The following is a 14523-nucleotide window of genomic DNA, read 5'->3' as shown; positions in this document are numbered from 1 at the left end:
GCTCTCCAGCCGAGTCCCCTGCTCCGGAGGCAGGGGAGTCATAGATTCCTGCATCTCACTCAATTCTTATGGTTCTCTGCCTCTGCGGCCCATCCCGAAGGACTCCTCTGAACCCGAGGGACCGGGACGCCCTGCCCAATGAGAGGGAATCGTGAGCAGCAGCGATACTTGGGCGTGTTCCCACAACTATGGTAGGGACCACTCTGCGGCAGAAAACGCGAAGGCGACCACCTGTCACGGCTCACAGAAACCAGACTGGGCTCGGCGCTGGGTAAAGCTCCCTCCCCAGACTGTGCAGGTGCACAGGCCACTGGAGCGGACAGCCCCACGCTGCGGATCCTCGAGTGGGTGCAGTCAAGGTCAGGCGCGCACCCGTCGGTGCAGAAGGAAGCCATCTGGCGGGTCAGACCCGGGGACGTTCTGTAGGGCCGGCCCGGGCTGAGGGCGCACTTAGAGCCACAGCGGCGGGACCAAGATGCTGCCGCACACACGCATGAACACTCGCATCTCGTTCGCGTTTCGCTCCCACACACACCCGCAGGCGAAAAGCTCGCACTCTCCGGCGAAGGACTTGCGCTCTCCCCTGCGGCCCCGGGCAAACCCCGCTCTCTCTGTGCCTACCTCCCGGACCTCCGGCCCCATCCTCTGCCTCCCCAACCTAAAGGCGTCGGTGCGATCTGAATTACTGTCCCGGCGAGCAGGTGAAAGGTGGAGCCGCAGCGCCAGGCCTCGCGCCTGTCAGGTGCCCCGGGAAGAGATTGGCAACAAGGCAGATCTGCGTGGATTTCGGGCTGTGCCAACTTTCTGGCTGTGTGACTTTGGGCAAGTTACTTAATTCCTCTGAGCCTGTCTTTGCACTTGCAAAGAGGGAAACTGATCCTTTCCAGGAAGAGCGTGTGTGCTGAGGTCCAACCTTGTGCGCAGGGCAGCGGGCGCACGAACGCTTGGCATGCCAGGGCGCGCTCCCTGCAGTTCGAGTTCCCTTGTGCGCGCCGCTTTGCAGCTTGGAGCGCAGTCAGGAGAGAGCCCGCCGAGCCGCGGGATCCCTCCGGGGTGGGATGAGGGTGGGGGCAGAGGGGGAGCCCCCGCGGACCCCTCCCGGCCCTCGGCGCGAGTGCCATTGGCCCGGGCTGCCCTGTGGGCGGGAGGATGACATCAGCGGCAGGTTGGATTATAAAGGCGCGAGCGGAGCCGCGGGCTCAGAGCGCACCCAGCAGGCGCTGCGCAGCACTGGGATCCGCACCCGCGTCGCAGCCCGGCCAGCCTGCTCCGCGCTCGCCTGCCCGTCTGCCCGCCGGCCCCGCGCACCCTTGCTGCCGCCGGTCTGCGCCCAGCCACCCCACGGGCACCATGCACCTCTCCCAGCTGCTGGCCTGCGCCCTGCTGCTCGCGCTACTCTCGCTCCGGCCCTCCGAAGCCAAGCCCGGGGCGCCGCCGAAGGTGGGTGCTGTCGCAGGGACGTCGGAACTGTGAGGGGCGGTGGTAGGGCTAGGGGGTCTAGGAGGGTGTGGCCCGCCGGAGGGAGCAGAGGGGGCGGGAAGGCGGCTCTCTCCCTCCCCTGAGATGTGCGCGGGTGAGAGCTGGGGAGCCCTCGAAGCCCGGACTCGGGAGAGCATCGACAAAAGCGCAGCCTCTGCCTCAGTGTGGTCAGCCCGGAAAGGGGCAAAGGAGAGGAGGGCAAGGGGCTCCCCGAAGGAGCGGACAACGGCGGCCGCGTGGCAGGTGGATGCAGGGCCGAGCCGTCCGGCACCTCTGGGGGCGCGCTCAGGACTCGAAAGGGACAAACCGCGCTGGCCCGAGTGTCGGGCTGGAGCACCAGCGGCCCCGCAAAGTCCCCCGCGCTGCCGCGGTGCGTCCCTTCACCTGCGCGTTCTTTCCTTCGGACAGGTCCCGCGCACTCCGCCAGGGGAGGAGGTGGCCGAGCCCCAGGCTGCGGGCGGAGGTCAGAAGAAGGGCGACAAGACTCCCGGGGGCGGCGGCGCCAATCCCAAGGGCGACCGGTCGCGACTGCTCCGGGACCTGCGCGTGGACACCAAGTCTCGGGCGGCGTGGGCCCGTCTTCTGCAAGAGCACCCCAACGCGCGCAAATACAAGGGAGGCAACAAGAAGGGTTTGTCCAAGGGCTGCTTCGGCCTCAAGCTGGACAGGATCGGCTCCATGAGCGGCCTGGGATGTTAGTGCGGCGACCCCTGGCGGCGGTGAGTACCACCAACCCCGGCCGCCGGGAGCTCTTGCACACCCAGCTTCCCGTGAAGCCCCCCAGAACCAAGCCTGCACCCCCTCCCGCAGGCCGGCTCCTCTCTGATCCCCTGGACCTTTCCGCCTCCCAGCCAGACCATCTGGGCACAAGATTGAGTGTGTGTGCTAGACATTTGCCCCCAACACCATTTATCATCCCATTTTACAGAGGGAGAAAGTGAGGGATAAAGTGGTCAGGGAACTTTGGCAAGGTCAGAAATGGCTCAGCATGGATGAACCCACCTGGCTCCCTCTGGAGAAACAGAGACAGCTTGGAAGGGGGGTCTCACCCACCCCAGGACCATAAGGCAACCAGCAACACTGGCCCCAGTTCTCCAACTGGGGGGATTGAGGGCTGATCCTGGGTTAGTGGGAGCAGAGGAGGAAAGGCATACATACAAGTCAAGGGTACGTTGATCTGCTAGCCACTGCATCATGGTGCTGGGCAGTGAGCAGCCCAGTGGTCAGGACAGCTCCCTGGGTCTGTTGTCCCTGTAATGGGACGGACTTGGAGCGATACCTGCCGCCTCACAGTAGGGAGAACAGCCATTTGTTAGCATCACCCGGGAGCATTTCTGCCCCAGAGCATTCTGATTCTTGTCCCTTCTCTAAACCATGGCCATGGGCAAACTGGTCTGTCCAGGGTCCTGACGCTGCTGCAATCCGTGTGACTTCAGGATCGAACCTCAGTGTTCGTGGCACTATTCTAGGGCAAGGAAAAAGAAACGAAAATAAATCCATGTTTTTGCCCCAACCTGAAACTCAACATGTCCCAAACTGAGCCCCGCCCCCCCCCTCCCCCCCCTCCCCCCCCACCCCCACCCCCACCATGCCTAGACTCCATACCTGGGTTTCTGGCATGGCCTCCTCTGCCTCCACCAGGCTGGAAACCCCTGTGCTACCTTCAGCCCCTGCCGGGTGCTGCACCCCTGGCAAGGTAGTGCGGCCAATGTCCTTCCCTCCTTTCCCCACTCCTCTCCATTCCTGCTGCCCATCAGTACCCATGGAGAAACAACATCCCAACCTCTGGAACTGACATTCAGGTGATTTCGAATCTGACCTCCTGGTGTCCAGCCTTGCCTGCAGCCAACTGCTGTCATTCCCTGTCCCACCGTCTTTCTGTCCCACTGCAGGCCAAGCTGTTCTCTCACCCCAGAAGCCTTATCAGTGTCTACACTGTCTTCCCCCAAAAGACAAGAGCGCCCATCTTTGAAGGTCTCCAGTGCAATGCCTGAGCCTTTTTTACTACACAGAAAACTTTTTCACCTGAGCTATGGTTGTTTGTGAACCTATTTACCTCCCCAAATTAACTCATGAGCAACTTAAGGGCCGGACACTAGCCTAAGGTGATCTGGGGCCTGCAGGATACCCAAAGGGGCTCTTTAAAATGTCTGTCAATGACCCGGAAAACCTGCCCCTCCCAGCTTAGGAGCACTCCTCGCCCGCCTGCCCTAGCATTTAGCTGGTGTCCTTCCTCTCTGCAGCCAGACTTGGCCAGGCTGTGTGCTCCTCCTTCAGGGGCTTCGTTTGTCTGAGATCTTGACTTGCCATGATTTTTGCACTAGTGGACCAGCCTTTAGAAGCTACCATTGTGATGGGTTTGTTCTATTCCCTCCTGTCTCAACAATGAAGAGATGGAGCCACAGGCGTCAAATTTTCAATTTGTGAGTTAAGCACCAAGTTCAAACTTCAGAATCCAAACAAATGTTATTCTATGAGTTAGCAGGAGATGAGGTCCTGGCAAATGCCTGGCATGCACGTCCCCATAGACCCCTTGTTCTTGGATGAGACTGTCTGTGGGTACCAGGTGTTCGTGGAGAGAGGTACTCCGCAGGGGGAATCCAGGTTGCTAAGACTTCTTGACCCCTTTGGCCAGGGAAGTTTGTCAACCTCCTGGAAGTTCTCTTTTTGCTGAATGCCCACCTCCAACACCTTTAACCTTCTCCACCCCACCCTCACCCCCAGCCCCGTGAGAAGGCAGAGCATCCTTCCTGCCGCCTGCAACCTCCTAGTGGAGATGCCTAGGGTATCTCACTGGGCTTAAAAGAGAAAGACAGCTTAGGGTTTTCCCATTAATGAAAGCTGTTCCGAGGCTGTGGCCATTTCTCTACACAGGAGCTGACTTTGGCTCTAACCAGCTGCCATAATGACTGTCGCTGATGGTTATAGCCTTGATTATAAAATGCTAATGGCAGGGATGAGGTGTGGAGGATGCCTGGATGAACACGTTGCCCATGGGGCCCAGGGACATCACAGACATCTGTCCTCTGCTTAAACATATGGGACGGCAGAGAAGGGGGTTGGGGAAGAGTTCATCAAGGCCTTGAGGCCCAGGGTCCCTCTGCCCGGACTGTCCTCTGGGAGGGCACCCCCCTGTCTCAGGAGGAAGCCTTCCTCTGGCCCCCGAGCACCCACACACCCATTAGCAGAGACTGGGTGCAGCCCTCAACAAATGACTCTGCCAACTCACGAGCCAGCAAACCCAGCACGACCACTCATTTCCCCAGGGCCGGTGTGACACACCATTTCCTCTGATTCTGAAGGGGACCCTTTCTGAGGAGAAGCCAGCTGGGGAAGGAAGTGCTATTTATGGGCAGCTGTGACCCAGACACTCTGCCAATGCCCAGTGCGTGGCCCACTGTTGAATCTTAAAGCCAGCCCTGGGAGGTGGCTATTATCCCATTTTATGGTTGAGGAAAGCGATACTCAAAGCTATGCAGGGCCATCCAGGAAGTAACATTCAGAGTTGGGATTTGAGCCCAGATTTCCCAAATCTTCAGATGCTTCTCTCCCCCTTCCCTCCGCCATCCCCCAGACACGTAAAGCACCTGACGGAGGGTTTGTATTGTAGCAAAAAACAGAGCTGGGCCGGGGCAGGGGGCAGGGTGCATTTTCCATTCCCTTTCCCTCACTGTGTCTCACTGAGAGCCAAGGGCAAGGCCTGCACTTAGCCAGAGGGGGAGGAGGGCTGGCTGACTCTCTGGTTCCACCTGTGCTGAGGCAGGAAGTGCCAAGGACACAGCAGGCGATGGATGAGGACCTGGAGAGGCGCTGAGTGGAAGGGCCCTTTTTCCTCTGCAGGAAGGCCTTCGTCAGGGCCTGTAGGGCAAATGTGGAGGGATTTTGCCTCCCGCTACAGCAGGAAAGGGAGGAAGGTTCTAGAAGTGCCGTGCAGGCTGGGCTGTCTCAGCTGAGTGTCCCTTGGCCCCTCTGTGTTTCAGGATTGGGAACTTGCTCCGTTTTGCTGAGGTCATCCTTGGTCATCAGCCTCCCAGCATCTGGAAGCACCTCCAGCGCAATGTGGCTTTTACATTTCTTTTTTTTTTTTTCCTGGTACTGGGAATACACAACACCAGCTGTTTTATTATTATTTAGGGAGGGGGGTATGACTTTATTGTTTGTTTTTTTTTAATGAAAAATAAAAAGTTATATATTATATATATTATATACACAAAACACACACACCTACACCGACGTGATGACAAGGGACAGTTTTTAAGAGACTGACAAAACCAGCTGTAAAACATTGCTGTTTGTAAATTCATGTCATGCATAAATGTATTTATGTTGTAAAGCTATTTATATTGTTTATAAAGAGATATTTATAAAAATTTTATTTATGTAACTAAATGAAAGAAGTCAATCATTGTAATGTTTTTGTCTTAACTAGTTGAAAAATGTAAAAAAAAAGTCATTCCATGAACATCTTGAAAGCTGTCTTTATTTACTCATTGCACCTTTTTTTTAAGAATTAGTCTGAGGAGGAGGGAGAACGCGGAGACAAGGCTTTTGCCTCTAAATAGATCTAGCAGCCGGTTCCCGATTCTGGGTTGATTTGTATCAGAATCCCCCGGGAATCTTGTTAAAAATACAGATTCCTGCCCCTATCCACCCTCTGATCTACTGACTCCGACCTCCAGGGATAGGATTGGCCATGTGGCTTTTGTCCCAAGTGATTCTGACCAGCTCGGCCAGGTCAGGAAGCTGCTCAGAGCACGGGACAGCTGAGAAGTCAGATGCGGTGAATTAAATTAAAATTGAATTTAGCTGACTGAGGGCCTCTAATTCTACTCCATCTTCTCTCTGTTATTAAAGGAAACAACTCACTGAAAACCTCCTTTCTGCTTTGGGGAGATTTAGAAGGTTTCCATATATCTTGCGGAATCTGGTCTGGTTACCTTATGAATCTCAGCTCCGGGAAGCATGGGACGGGTCGTTTTTCCTCGTAGCGAGGACCAGGCTCAGTGGGGGCCTGAGGCCAAGGATTTCAGAAAGAAAGAGGACGTATTATCAGGTTTCCTATTTGCATAGTGCAGTGTGCTTTTCGAGGGGGTTGTGTTTTCTTTTCACCTGAAGCTGCTAACAATTATGGTTCCTGAGGAGTCTTGCATGAGAAATTATGACTATTTAGAATCTCTTTTCCTGAAACCAGCAGGAAACTTAAATAATTCCGAGCTAATCTCACTCCGTCCTTCGTACGTGGCTCTCCTGTGCAGCTCCCCCTCTGTCTTCTGTCCCTCGTTTGCTGAAAACAAGGACTAAAAGAGCCTTTGGGGCTGGTTCCACCAGGTGAGCACGACCCCTCCCAGGGGGATTGGGAGCAGTGTGGCCCCAAAGACATGGGGTCAGCAGGCCTAGCCGAGTATCTCCAGAGGAAATTTGGCTCTGGTGGGAGGGGAGGTGGCCAGTGGCACCTGGCTTTTCTGCTGGCATCCGAGCCCCTGACCTCTCTTCCCTCAGCAGCAGGTTCTCAGGTGGGTCAGCGGCCGACACAGTGACCTCACCTGGGTGAGGAAACAGCTTTGAAGACATGTTCCAGCTGGGGAAGACGCGCCCTTCCCACTCCTCAGCTTCCGCCACTGCCCCAGGGCCCTTCTTTGGGCTGAGCTCTCTACTGCGTGGCTATCTTCCTTCTCTCACCCCGCTTCTGTGGCTCAGAACTCAGGTGCCAGGTCAATGAGGGCGAGGGCCCCCAGCACCCAGGGCTCGCCAGTGCCTCAGTTCACTGTGCTGTCTGTAGACCCCGTGCCAGGGGATGCTGAGGGGCGTTGCAGGAGCAGGAAGGCGGTGGGCACTCTGTGGGCTTTGCTGATGGTGAGGCAGGCACATCTTCCAAAGCCCAGAGGCAAAAGGGGCAGAGAATTCTGGGATTCAGGGAGCCGCCACCAGAAGCTAAATCTTTTCTCCATGGACAGTACCTGGGTTGCCAGGATCCTCAGGCCCAAGCGACACATGCTCTCCTCCCAAGTAGCTCTCATCCCTGAATTAGCTGCAAACAACATGCACGACTCTCTGTTGCCAGTTCAGCCTCCCGCTGGTGGAGGCCAGCCCCTCAACCTGTTGGCGTAGGACGTCGCCAGAAGGCAAGTCCTCCTTGACATCCAAACCTGAAGTCCTCCGACGGCTTCCTCGGCAGCTACGGGGACACGTCATCCCAGCCACGAGTTTCTGCTGGAAAGCCGGGGAAGGACCAACAGAGAGTCCATCAGTACCAGGAAAAGTTTTGAAACCTCCAGAGATTACCCGGGTGGTGGTACTGCCCAAGGCTTCCAGTAGCTCCGGGCTGTATCTTGGGCTCGTCCCTCTGCACGAGCAACTCGCCTCCAGAGCTGCTGGAGACCCTGCAGCTTCTCTCACCGGGGTGAGCACAGCAGCCCCGACCAGCTCAGGGGATGGGCCTCACTGGAGCCCTGGTCCTCGGGACGGGGCCGGTACCCCTGCACTGTTAGATGGTTCACTGCGAAAGGCCAACAGGGTTAGGCAGAGGCGAAGAGAGATACAGGTGCTGGAAGGCCTCAGGCCTGGGGGTGTTCCGGAGGAAGCCACTCCCTTCCCCGAAGCACTCGGTTATTGGGGAGTCAGGCTGGGGAATGGGGGAGTCTGCCTGGTGCTACAGCTGGTGGCACGGAGGAGCCTGGCTCGGCAGGACTGGGCCCAGGAACCCCACCTCGGGCTCCCGAACACACCTGCAGGAGAGGCCCCGTCTCTCGAGCCCGTGCCAGGGAGGTACCACCCTGCGCCCACCATGGAGGTGAGGCAGAGCTTCCAGGTCCTCCGCCAGGCAGCTTCCAGGAGTCTGCCTTCCCTCCTCTGCCTGAGATAGGAGAGGTCCTCCCCTGGTGCCAAACGCGTGGTCCAAAATGGGGCTGCGCACAAGCAGGGGAGGCTCTGGGGGTGATCAGAGGGGCCACGATATCCGGACACAGCCAGAGCCTTGCTCTTCCATAGGAAGAGCTCTTCACCCAGGCGGGTGGTGGGGAACGGACTGAGGAGCCCCAACCCCAGTTAGGGAGGGAGAAAAGTCAGGGTCCCATCAGAAATGTGATTTGACTCAGACGGTTTACATGAAGAGGCTTAACCGAAGGGACCATCTACAGAGGTGTGGGCCGGTGTGACGGAGGAGCTGGTGGGAAGCCCGGGATGAAGGGAGAAACTGTCCTGGGGTTGGAACTGTGCCACGGTGCAGGGTGGAATAAGGGAGAAATACCCCAACTTCTCTCCCCACCCCCCCAGCCTCTCGCTTATGCCTCCAATTGGCTAAACCCACCAGGAGCCAGGCAGCAGGGGAACCCGGGTCAGGTGGCCTGCAGGAGTCGCCTGCCAGGGTGGGTAAGGTGGGAGGCAAACAGAATCACAAAGCACAAGAGGGATTTGACTTGAGGCAGGGGTCCGGCACCTTCCTCTAGCAGGGATGAGGAAGACCTGCAGCAGGTATGGGGGCTGATATCACCTCCCTGGAGGCAGCTGATTCTCTTGATTGCAGGAGACAAAGGATTGACTGAGTCCGAAGTGTGGGCACTGTGTGAGTGGCAGCTCCTGTTCTAGGAGTTGCCCCACATTCACACCTTTACTGAGCTTGGCTGGAGGGTCACTGGTGCTCCCTCCATACCACCTACACCATCCACGTCCCTCCCTCCATGCCCCACTGAAGACTGATAATGATGTTGGAAAAATACGATTTTTTTCTATTTATCCTTATAGTTTTTCTTTTTATTGTTATTATTCTTTATAATTGACTTACAATATTATATTCATCCCAGGTGTACAACATAGTGATTTGATATTCTTATACATTACAAAATGATCACCACAATACGTCTAGTTACCATCTGTCATCCTACAAAACGATTACAATATCACTGACCATATTCCTTATGCTGTATATTACATCCCTGTTAATTATTTATTTTATAGCTGGAAGTTTGTACCTCTTAATCTCCCTCACCTATTTCACTCATCCCCCCACAGCCCTCCCCACCAGCAACCACCAGTTTGTCCTCCATATCTATGAGTCTGTTTCTGTTTGTTGCGTTTATTCGTTTATTTTTGAGATTCCACATATAAGTGAAATCATACAGTATTTATTTATCTTTATATTTTGGGCTTCCCTGGTGGCGCAGTGGTTGAGAGTCTGCCTGCCAATGCAGGGGACACGGGTTCGAGCCATGGTCTGGGAAGATCCCACATGCCGTGGAGCAACTAGGCCCGTGAGCCACAATTACTGAGCCTGCGCGTCTGGAGCCTGTGCTCCGCAACAAGAGAGGCCGCGATAGTGAAGGGCCCGCGCTCCGCGATGAAGAGTGGCCCCCACTTGCCGCAACTAGAGAAGGCCCTTGCACAGAAACGAAGACCCAACACAGCCAAAAAAAATTAAATTAAATTAAAAAAAAAAAGCTATCTTTATATTTTAATAGTCATATAGTTGTTATTTATTCAGTGCATAAAGGTTCAGTATTAATATAGGTATTAGATAGGAAATGTGAGGTTATGCTGCAGTAACAAACAACAGCCAAAATGCAGTGGCTTAAAATATTTATTTCCTGCTTGCACAAAGTCTGTTACGGAGCTGAGCAGTCCTTCAGGGCAACTCCTTACCATACAATGGCTCAGTGCTGCACCTCCAAATCAAGGAATTTTTCTTCAGTTGATGCGACATGGAAGAGAGCCTGCTGGGAGGTCAAGCAACCAGGGGCTTCTACCCAGACAGGATGCCCGAGACTTATAGTCACACTTAATTGGCCAAAGCAAGTCACGTGACCATGCCCTACTTTGAGGGGCTGAGGAAGTGCAGTCCTCCCTCGTGCCCAGAAATGGAGGAGACCTGCACTTTAGCGAGCAGGAGCGAGCACCTACACCCACACGTAGCCAACACTTAGAGTTCCTTCGCTGTGTGCCATACACTCCCTAGGAAATTCTCCTTTACCTGATGTGAACGTTATCAGCCCTACTTTATTTTTATTTGTGCTTGATATCCTTGCCCAAGCTTTGATTCTTTCCCTCTCTGGTATTTTTTTTTTTAATTTAGATGTGTTTGTAATGCATTGGATTAAAATATATGTAATTTGAGACGTTCTGCCTTTTCATAAGAAAACTAGATTGTTCACATTTATTGTCATTATTGCTCACGCTTGGCCCAACTTCTTTATCTGAATTTTGACTTTGTGTTTTTAAGGTTCTTTAATTTTTTTGTTCCTTTTAATTGAATTTTTTTTCTTCTGTAGACTATGGTGCTTGCTTTAATCTTCTGCAATGATTTGGAAAGTAGACATCCTGTTTTTAATTCTGTTAGTGGTTCCATTTAGTTTTTCATGAAAATTATTAAACCCACATTTATATTATTACCAGAATCAAAATCACAAACAATAACTTTGAGCTCCTCCACAAGAGAGACAAAGAATTTAGCCCATTTGCTTCTCCCCTGACCTCTTCTGCCCTTTCTGGGTCTCCATTAACATAATCTGAGGACAGTCTCCTTAACTGGACTGTTACAACTACCAAAACAACCTCACTCCAAAATACCTCCAGCTTTCTTTTTGTTCCCCCATGTCCATCAGATATTTTGACTTTCCACCCTAACGCCCTTCTCCAGACACGGCCCCACTGCACACGTCTTAGTCTGGGCTGGCTTCTTGCCCCCTGCCTGTTCTCCGTGGCTGCCCGGGCCCCTCCCACGGGTGTGAGGTTTGAATTTCAGCCCCTGTGTTGGGTGTGTGTGTGCGTGTGTGTGTGTCGGGCCAGTGTGGGCGCTGTGCAATACACGGGGCAGCATACGTGCGCTTCCTCCCCAGAGTTTGCCCACCCTTTCATTTCCCGAGCGGCAGTGCAGGCACCGGCTCTGCGCTGCGCTCCCGAGAGGCAAACGGAGCTGCCGCGCATCCTTCTCTGGACGACGAGCCGCAGATCCGGAGCTGGAGAATGGACAGACCTGTCCTCTCTGGGGCTGGCCGGCTCTCCGAGGCATCTCTCCGAGGTCTTCTCTCGCTTTGTCTCATCTGCTGGGGCCTTAAGGCTTCGGCTATGAGCAGGACAGAAACAGGGTTCCAGGGGTCCTAGTTGTTTGATCCAAGAGGGTCAGAGAAGGCGCTCCACTCGTATGGACACCAGGGGGCGCGACAGCGCTGGGAGCATCAAGGGCTCCCCTGGGACAAAGTCAGACAAGCCTGAGGGTGCTGGCGAGAAAGGCTGGGCATCAGAGTGCCGCGTGGAGCGTGTGTCGATGGGGGCAGATGGACCCCAGGCTTGGGTGCGCAGGCTGAGATAGGGGACCCCGGGTGGGCTTTGAGCCCTGGAAAGCGCTGCGGGGCTCCCTCTCCCGGCTTACTGCTCGGGTCAGTTGGTCTGTGGACACCGGTACTGGTGTGAATTCCGGGTGTGAGCAAAGAAAGGCGAGGCAGGCGAGCCGCAGCCGCCGCCAGGGCTCAGGCAGCAAGGAGAACTGGGAGCTTTAGACAGCCTCCTGCGGAAGGATCTACCTCTGCTCGGATCTACCTCCTTTTCATGACTGAAAGCACCCCATCAGTAAAAACTTGGGTATAATTAGGTATCTGAACATTAAGTACAAGCACGTCTGTGTTAATAAAAGTATGATAGTATTATATACACACATACTTTCTTCCCAGGCCCTGGGATGCACCCACACCCCCTCCACACCCCCTCCACACCCCCAGTGGAGAGAATTGGCCCAAAGAGCCCTCAGCATCTTTCCATGGAAGGCCTGGGGTTGGGGGGGGGCTGCTGTCAGCCTCCTGCATGATCCATGACCCATGAGAGTGGAGGAAGCTGGGCCCAAACTCAAAGAAACGGTTTAGATCATTTCTGAGGCTTGAAATGGGATGACATCTGGCAGGATGTTGGCCAAATGGTGACAACAATTACCTCGAGATGAGGGATTTCAGGTGGCTCTGACTTTTTATTTCTTGTACTTTTTGGTTGTTCTTGCCTTGTTTGCAATGAAGAGGTATGTATACATGTACATATGCGTGTCTATATATGTATGTACATGTATATATACACATAGAGATGTTCACAGCAGCGTTATTCATAATTCATAACCAAAAAGTGATAACAACCCAAATGTCCATCAACTAGTGAATGGATAAATAAAATGTGGTCTAGCCACACAACAGAATACTATTTGGCAATAAAAAGAAACAAGGTACTGATACATGCCATAACATAGATGAACCTTCGAAACATTATGCGAAGTGAAAGAAGCCAGACACAAAAGTCACATATTGTATGGTTCCATGTACATGAAAGGCCCAGAACATGCAAATCTACAGAAGCAGAAAATATATTCTGAGTGATTGTCTAGGGCTGGAGTGGGAGGGTGAGGGGAAATAGGGAATGATTGCTAATGGGTATGAGATTTCTTTTGGGGGGTTAAGAGAACAGTCTAAAATTGATTGTGGTGATGGTTACACCACTCTGAATATACTGAAAACCATTGAATGTACATTTTAAATGGGTGAAGTGAGTAGTATGTGAATTATATCTCAATAAATCTGTTATATAGAAAACAATAAGGTTATTTCAAAAGGGAGAAGAATTTCAAAAACTCCAAGAAAGGAAACTCTTAAAATAAAATCAGGCTCTCAGAACCCAGCCCTGTGCTTGGCTGGACCTTTTCCAGGAGGGGCGTTTCCTAAGCTGCATGCAGAGGGGGGTGGACCAGCACCAGATGTCAGCTGACCTGGGCCCCTTTCCTGGCACCATCCCCTCCAGCTGGGAGGCTTGGGCAAATGAAACCTCAGCATCCTCTTCTGTAAAATGGGAGCAATAATAGTCCTACCTCGTGCGGCTACTGTGAGGATGACCTGAGATGATGCGTGTCAGGGTCTTTGCTCTTTGCCTGGCACATGAAGAGCTACGATTACTAAAAGACAAGGTGTATGCACACTCCACCACCTGAGTGCCTGGCTTCCCAAACTGCAAACAAAAGCCCAGTCCCATGAACAGTGATGCCCAAATTACCACAGCCTGTAGGATGGTGCCTCCTGCCACAATCACCCCACTAATTTCAGGGAAACCCCAGAGGCACCACACACTTTCTTTCCTTGTCCTCCAGGTGGACAGTCGATGGCACACAAGCCCTCAAAGGGGACACTGGCCAAGCCATGCTGTCGAAGCCCCCCCAGGAATGCTGCTTTGTTGGGCACAGAAACCCGCCACTGAGGCCACCTGAGCTCTCTGGGGCTGGGGTCGGGGAGGCCCCGGTCCCTGAGCAATGCTGCTGGGTCAGATCTTCGTGAGCTGCTCCTTCAGCTGCTGCCACCAGCCTCTCTGGCCTTTCGGCCTTGAGGTCAATCCATGTGGGGAGGGGCAGGGGTGGAGGGTGACAAGTGACCCCAGGCCATCCCCTCCTTCCTCATCACACCATTCTGTCCGTCCTTTGCTTTGTCCTTAACAGCCAGTCCAACACCTCCCAACACTCCCCCAAAAATCCTTTCTCCTTCAGCCAAGCAGCAAAGGTCTTTGTGCCTATTGACACCTACTAATGGGTGGCCAGAGGGGTCATTAGCTCCCCGGTCCACAAGAGCAATCCCATTTGGGCAGAACCAAGATGCTCCCCCAAGGTGGTTGCGAGTTTCTCAAGGGCAGGGATGAGGTCTTTCTTGTTCCAATGTTCCCAGCAACTAGCCCAGTTACTGGCACATCACAGATGCTCAGCGAAAGTTTGTGGCAGCGAAGGGCAAGCTGAAGGCTCCTGTGCTGATCCCTGCAGATGGGAAGTTCAGTGACTCTCCTGGGTGAGACCCCTGGGGTGACTCTGGGGGGCCACTCACTGAAGGGACGGGGGCTGTGAGCAGGCCGCATTCTGTTATCAGTAAATGAAGCCAAAGTGGCTGGCCTGGGGGTGTGAGCTTCTGTCCCTTGAGATGGTCCCGGAATCACAGAGTGCTCAGGGCGGCTCTCATGCAAAGCACGTGGTAAAGGAGAGAGGCCTCCAGGAAAAGCCCTTCTCAGAACTGGGCTTACTCCTTGTCCATCTCTGCTCAAAAGCAA

At 54.0% G+C, this 14523-nt stretch overlaps 1 protein-coding gene across 2 annotated transcripts; it reads left to right on the top strand.

Moving 5' to 3' along the window:
- Positions 1–1207: 1207 nt before the first annotated feature.
- Positions 1208–5928, top strand: NPPC (natriuretic peptide C). Of its 2 annotated transcripts, none has more exons than XM_036858321.1 (3): positions 1208–1440; positions 1888–2198; positions 3723–4433. In XM_036858321.1, the coding sequence occupies exons 1-2, from the start codon at positions 1351–1353 to the stop codon at positions 2176–2178; spliced, it is 381 nt and encodes a 126-aa protein (XP_036714216.1). In that variant the 5' UTR covers positions 1208–1350; the 3' UTR covers positions 2179–2198; positions 3723–4433. The 2 variants fall into 2 exon arrangements, with proteins under 2 accessions (XP_036714216.1, XP_036714215.1); XM_036858320.1 differs by lacking the exon at positions 3723–4433 and adding an exon at positions 5460–5928 and having other exon boundaries at positions 1220–1440.
- Positions 5929–14523: the final 8595 nt, after the last annotated feature.

This window comes from Balaenoptera musculus, chromosome 7 (genome assembly GCF_009873245.2).
Source record: "Balaenoptera musculus isolate JJ_BM4_2016_0621 chromosome 7, mBalMus1.pri.v3, whole genome shotgun sequence".
Classification (NCBI taxonomy): Eukaryota; Metazoa; Chordata; class Mammalia; order Artiodactyla; family Balaenopteridae; genus Balaenoptera; species Balaenoptera musculus.
The sequence above is the reverse complement of the archived record's forward strand: the minus strand, read 5'-3'. Positions and strand labels throughout refer to the sequence as shown.

Coding starts and splice junctions, on each gene's coding strand:
- NPPC (XM_036858320.1), top strand. CDS start 1,351: ATGCACCTCTCCCAGCTGCTGGCCTGCGCCCTGCTGCTCGCGCTACTC. Junction 1,441..1,887: donor AGCCCGGGGCGCCGCCGAAG/GTGGGTGCTGTC, acceptor TCCTTCGGACAG/GTCCCGCGCACTCCGCCAGG.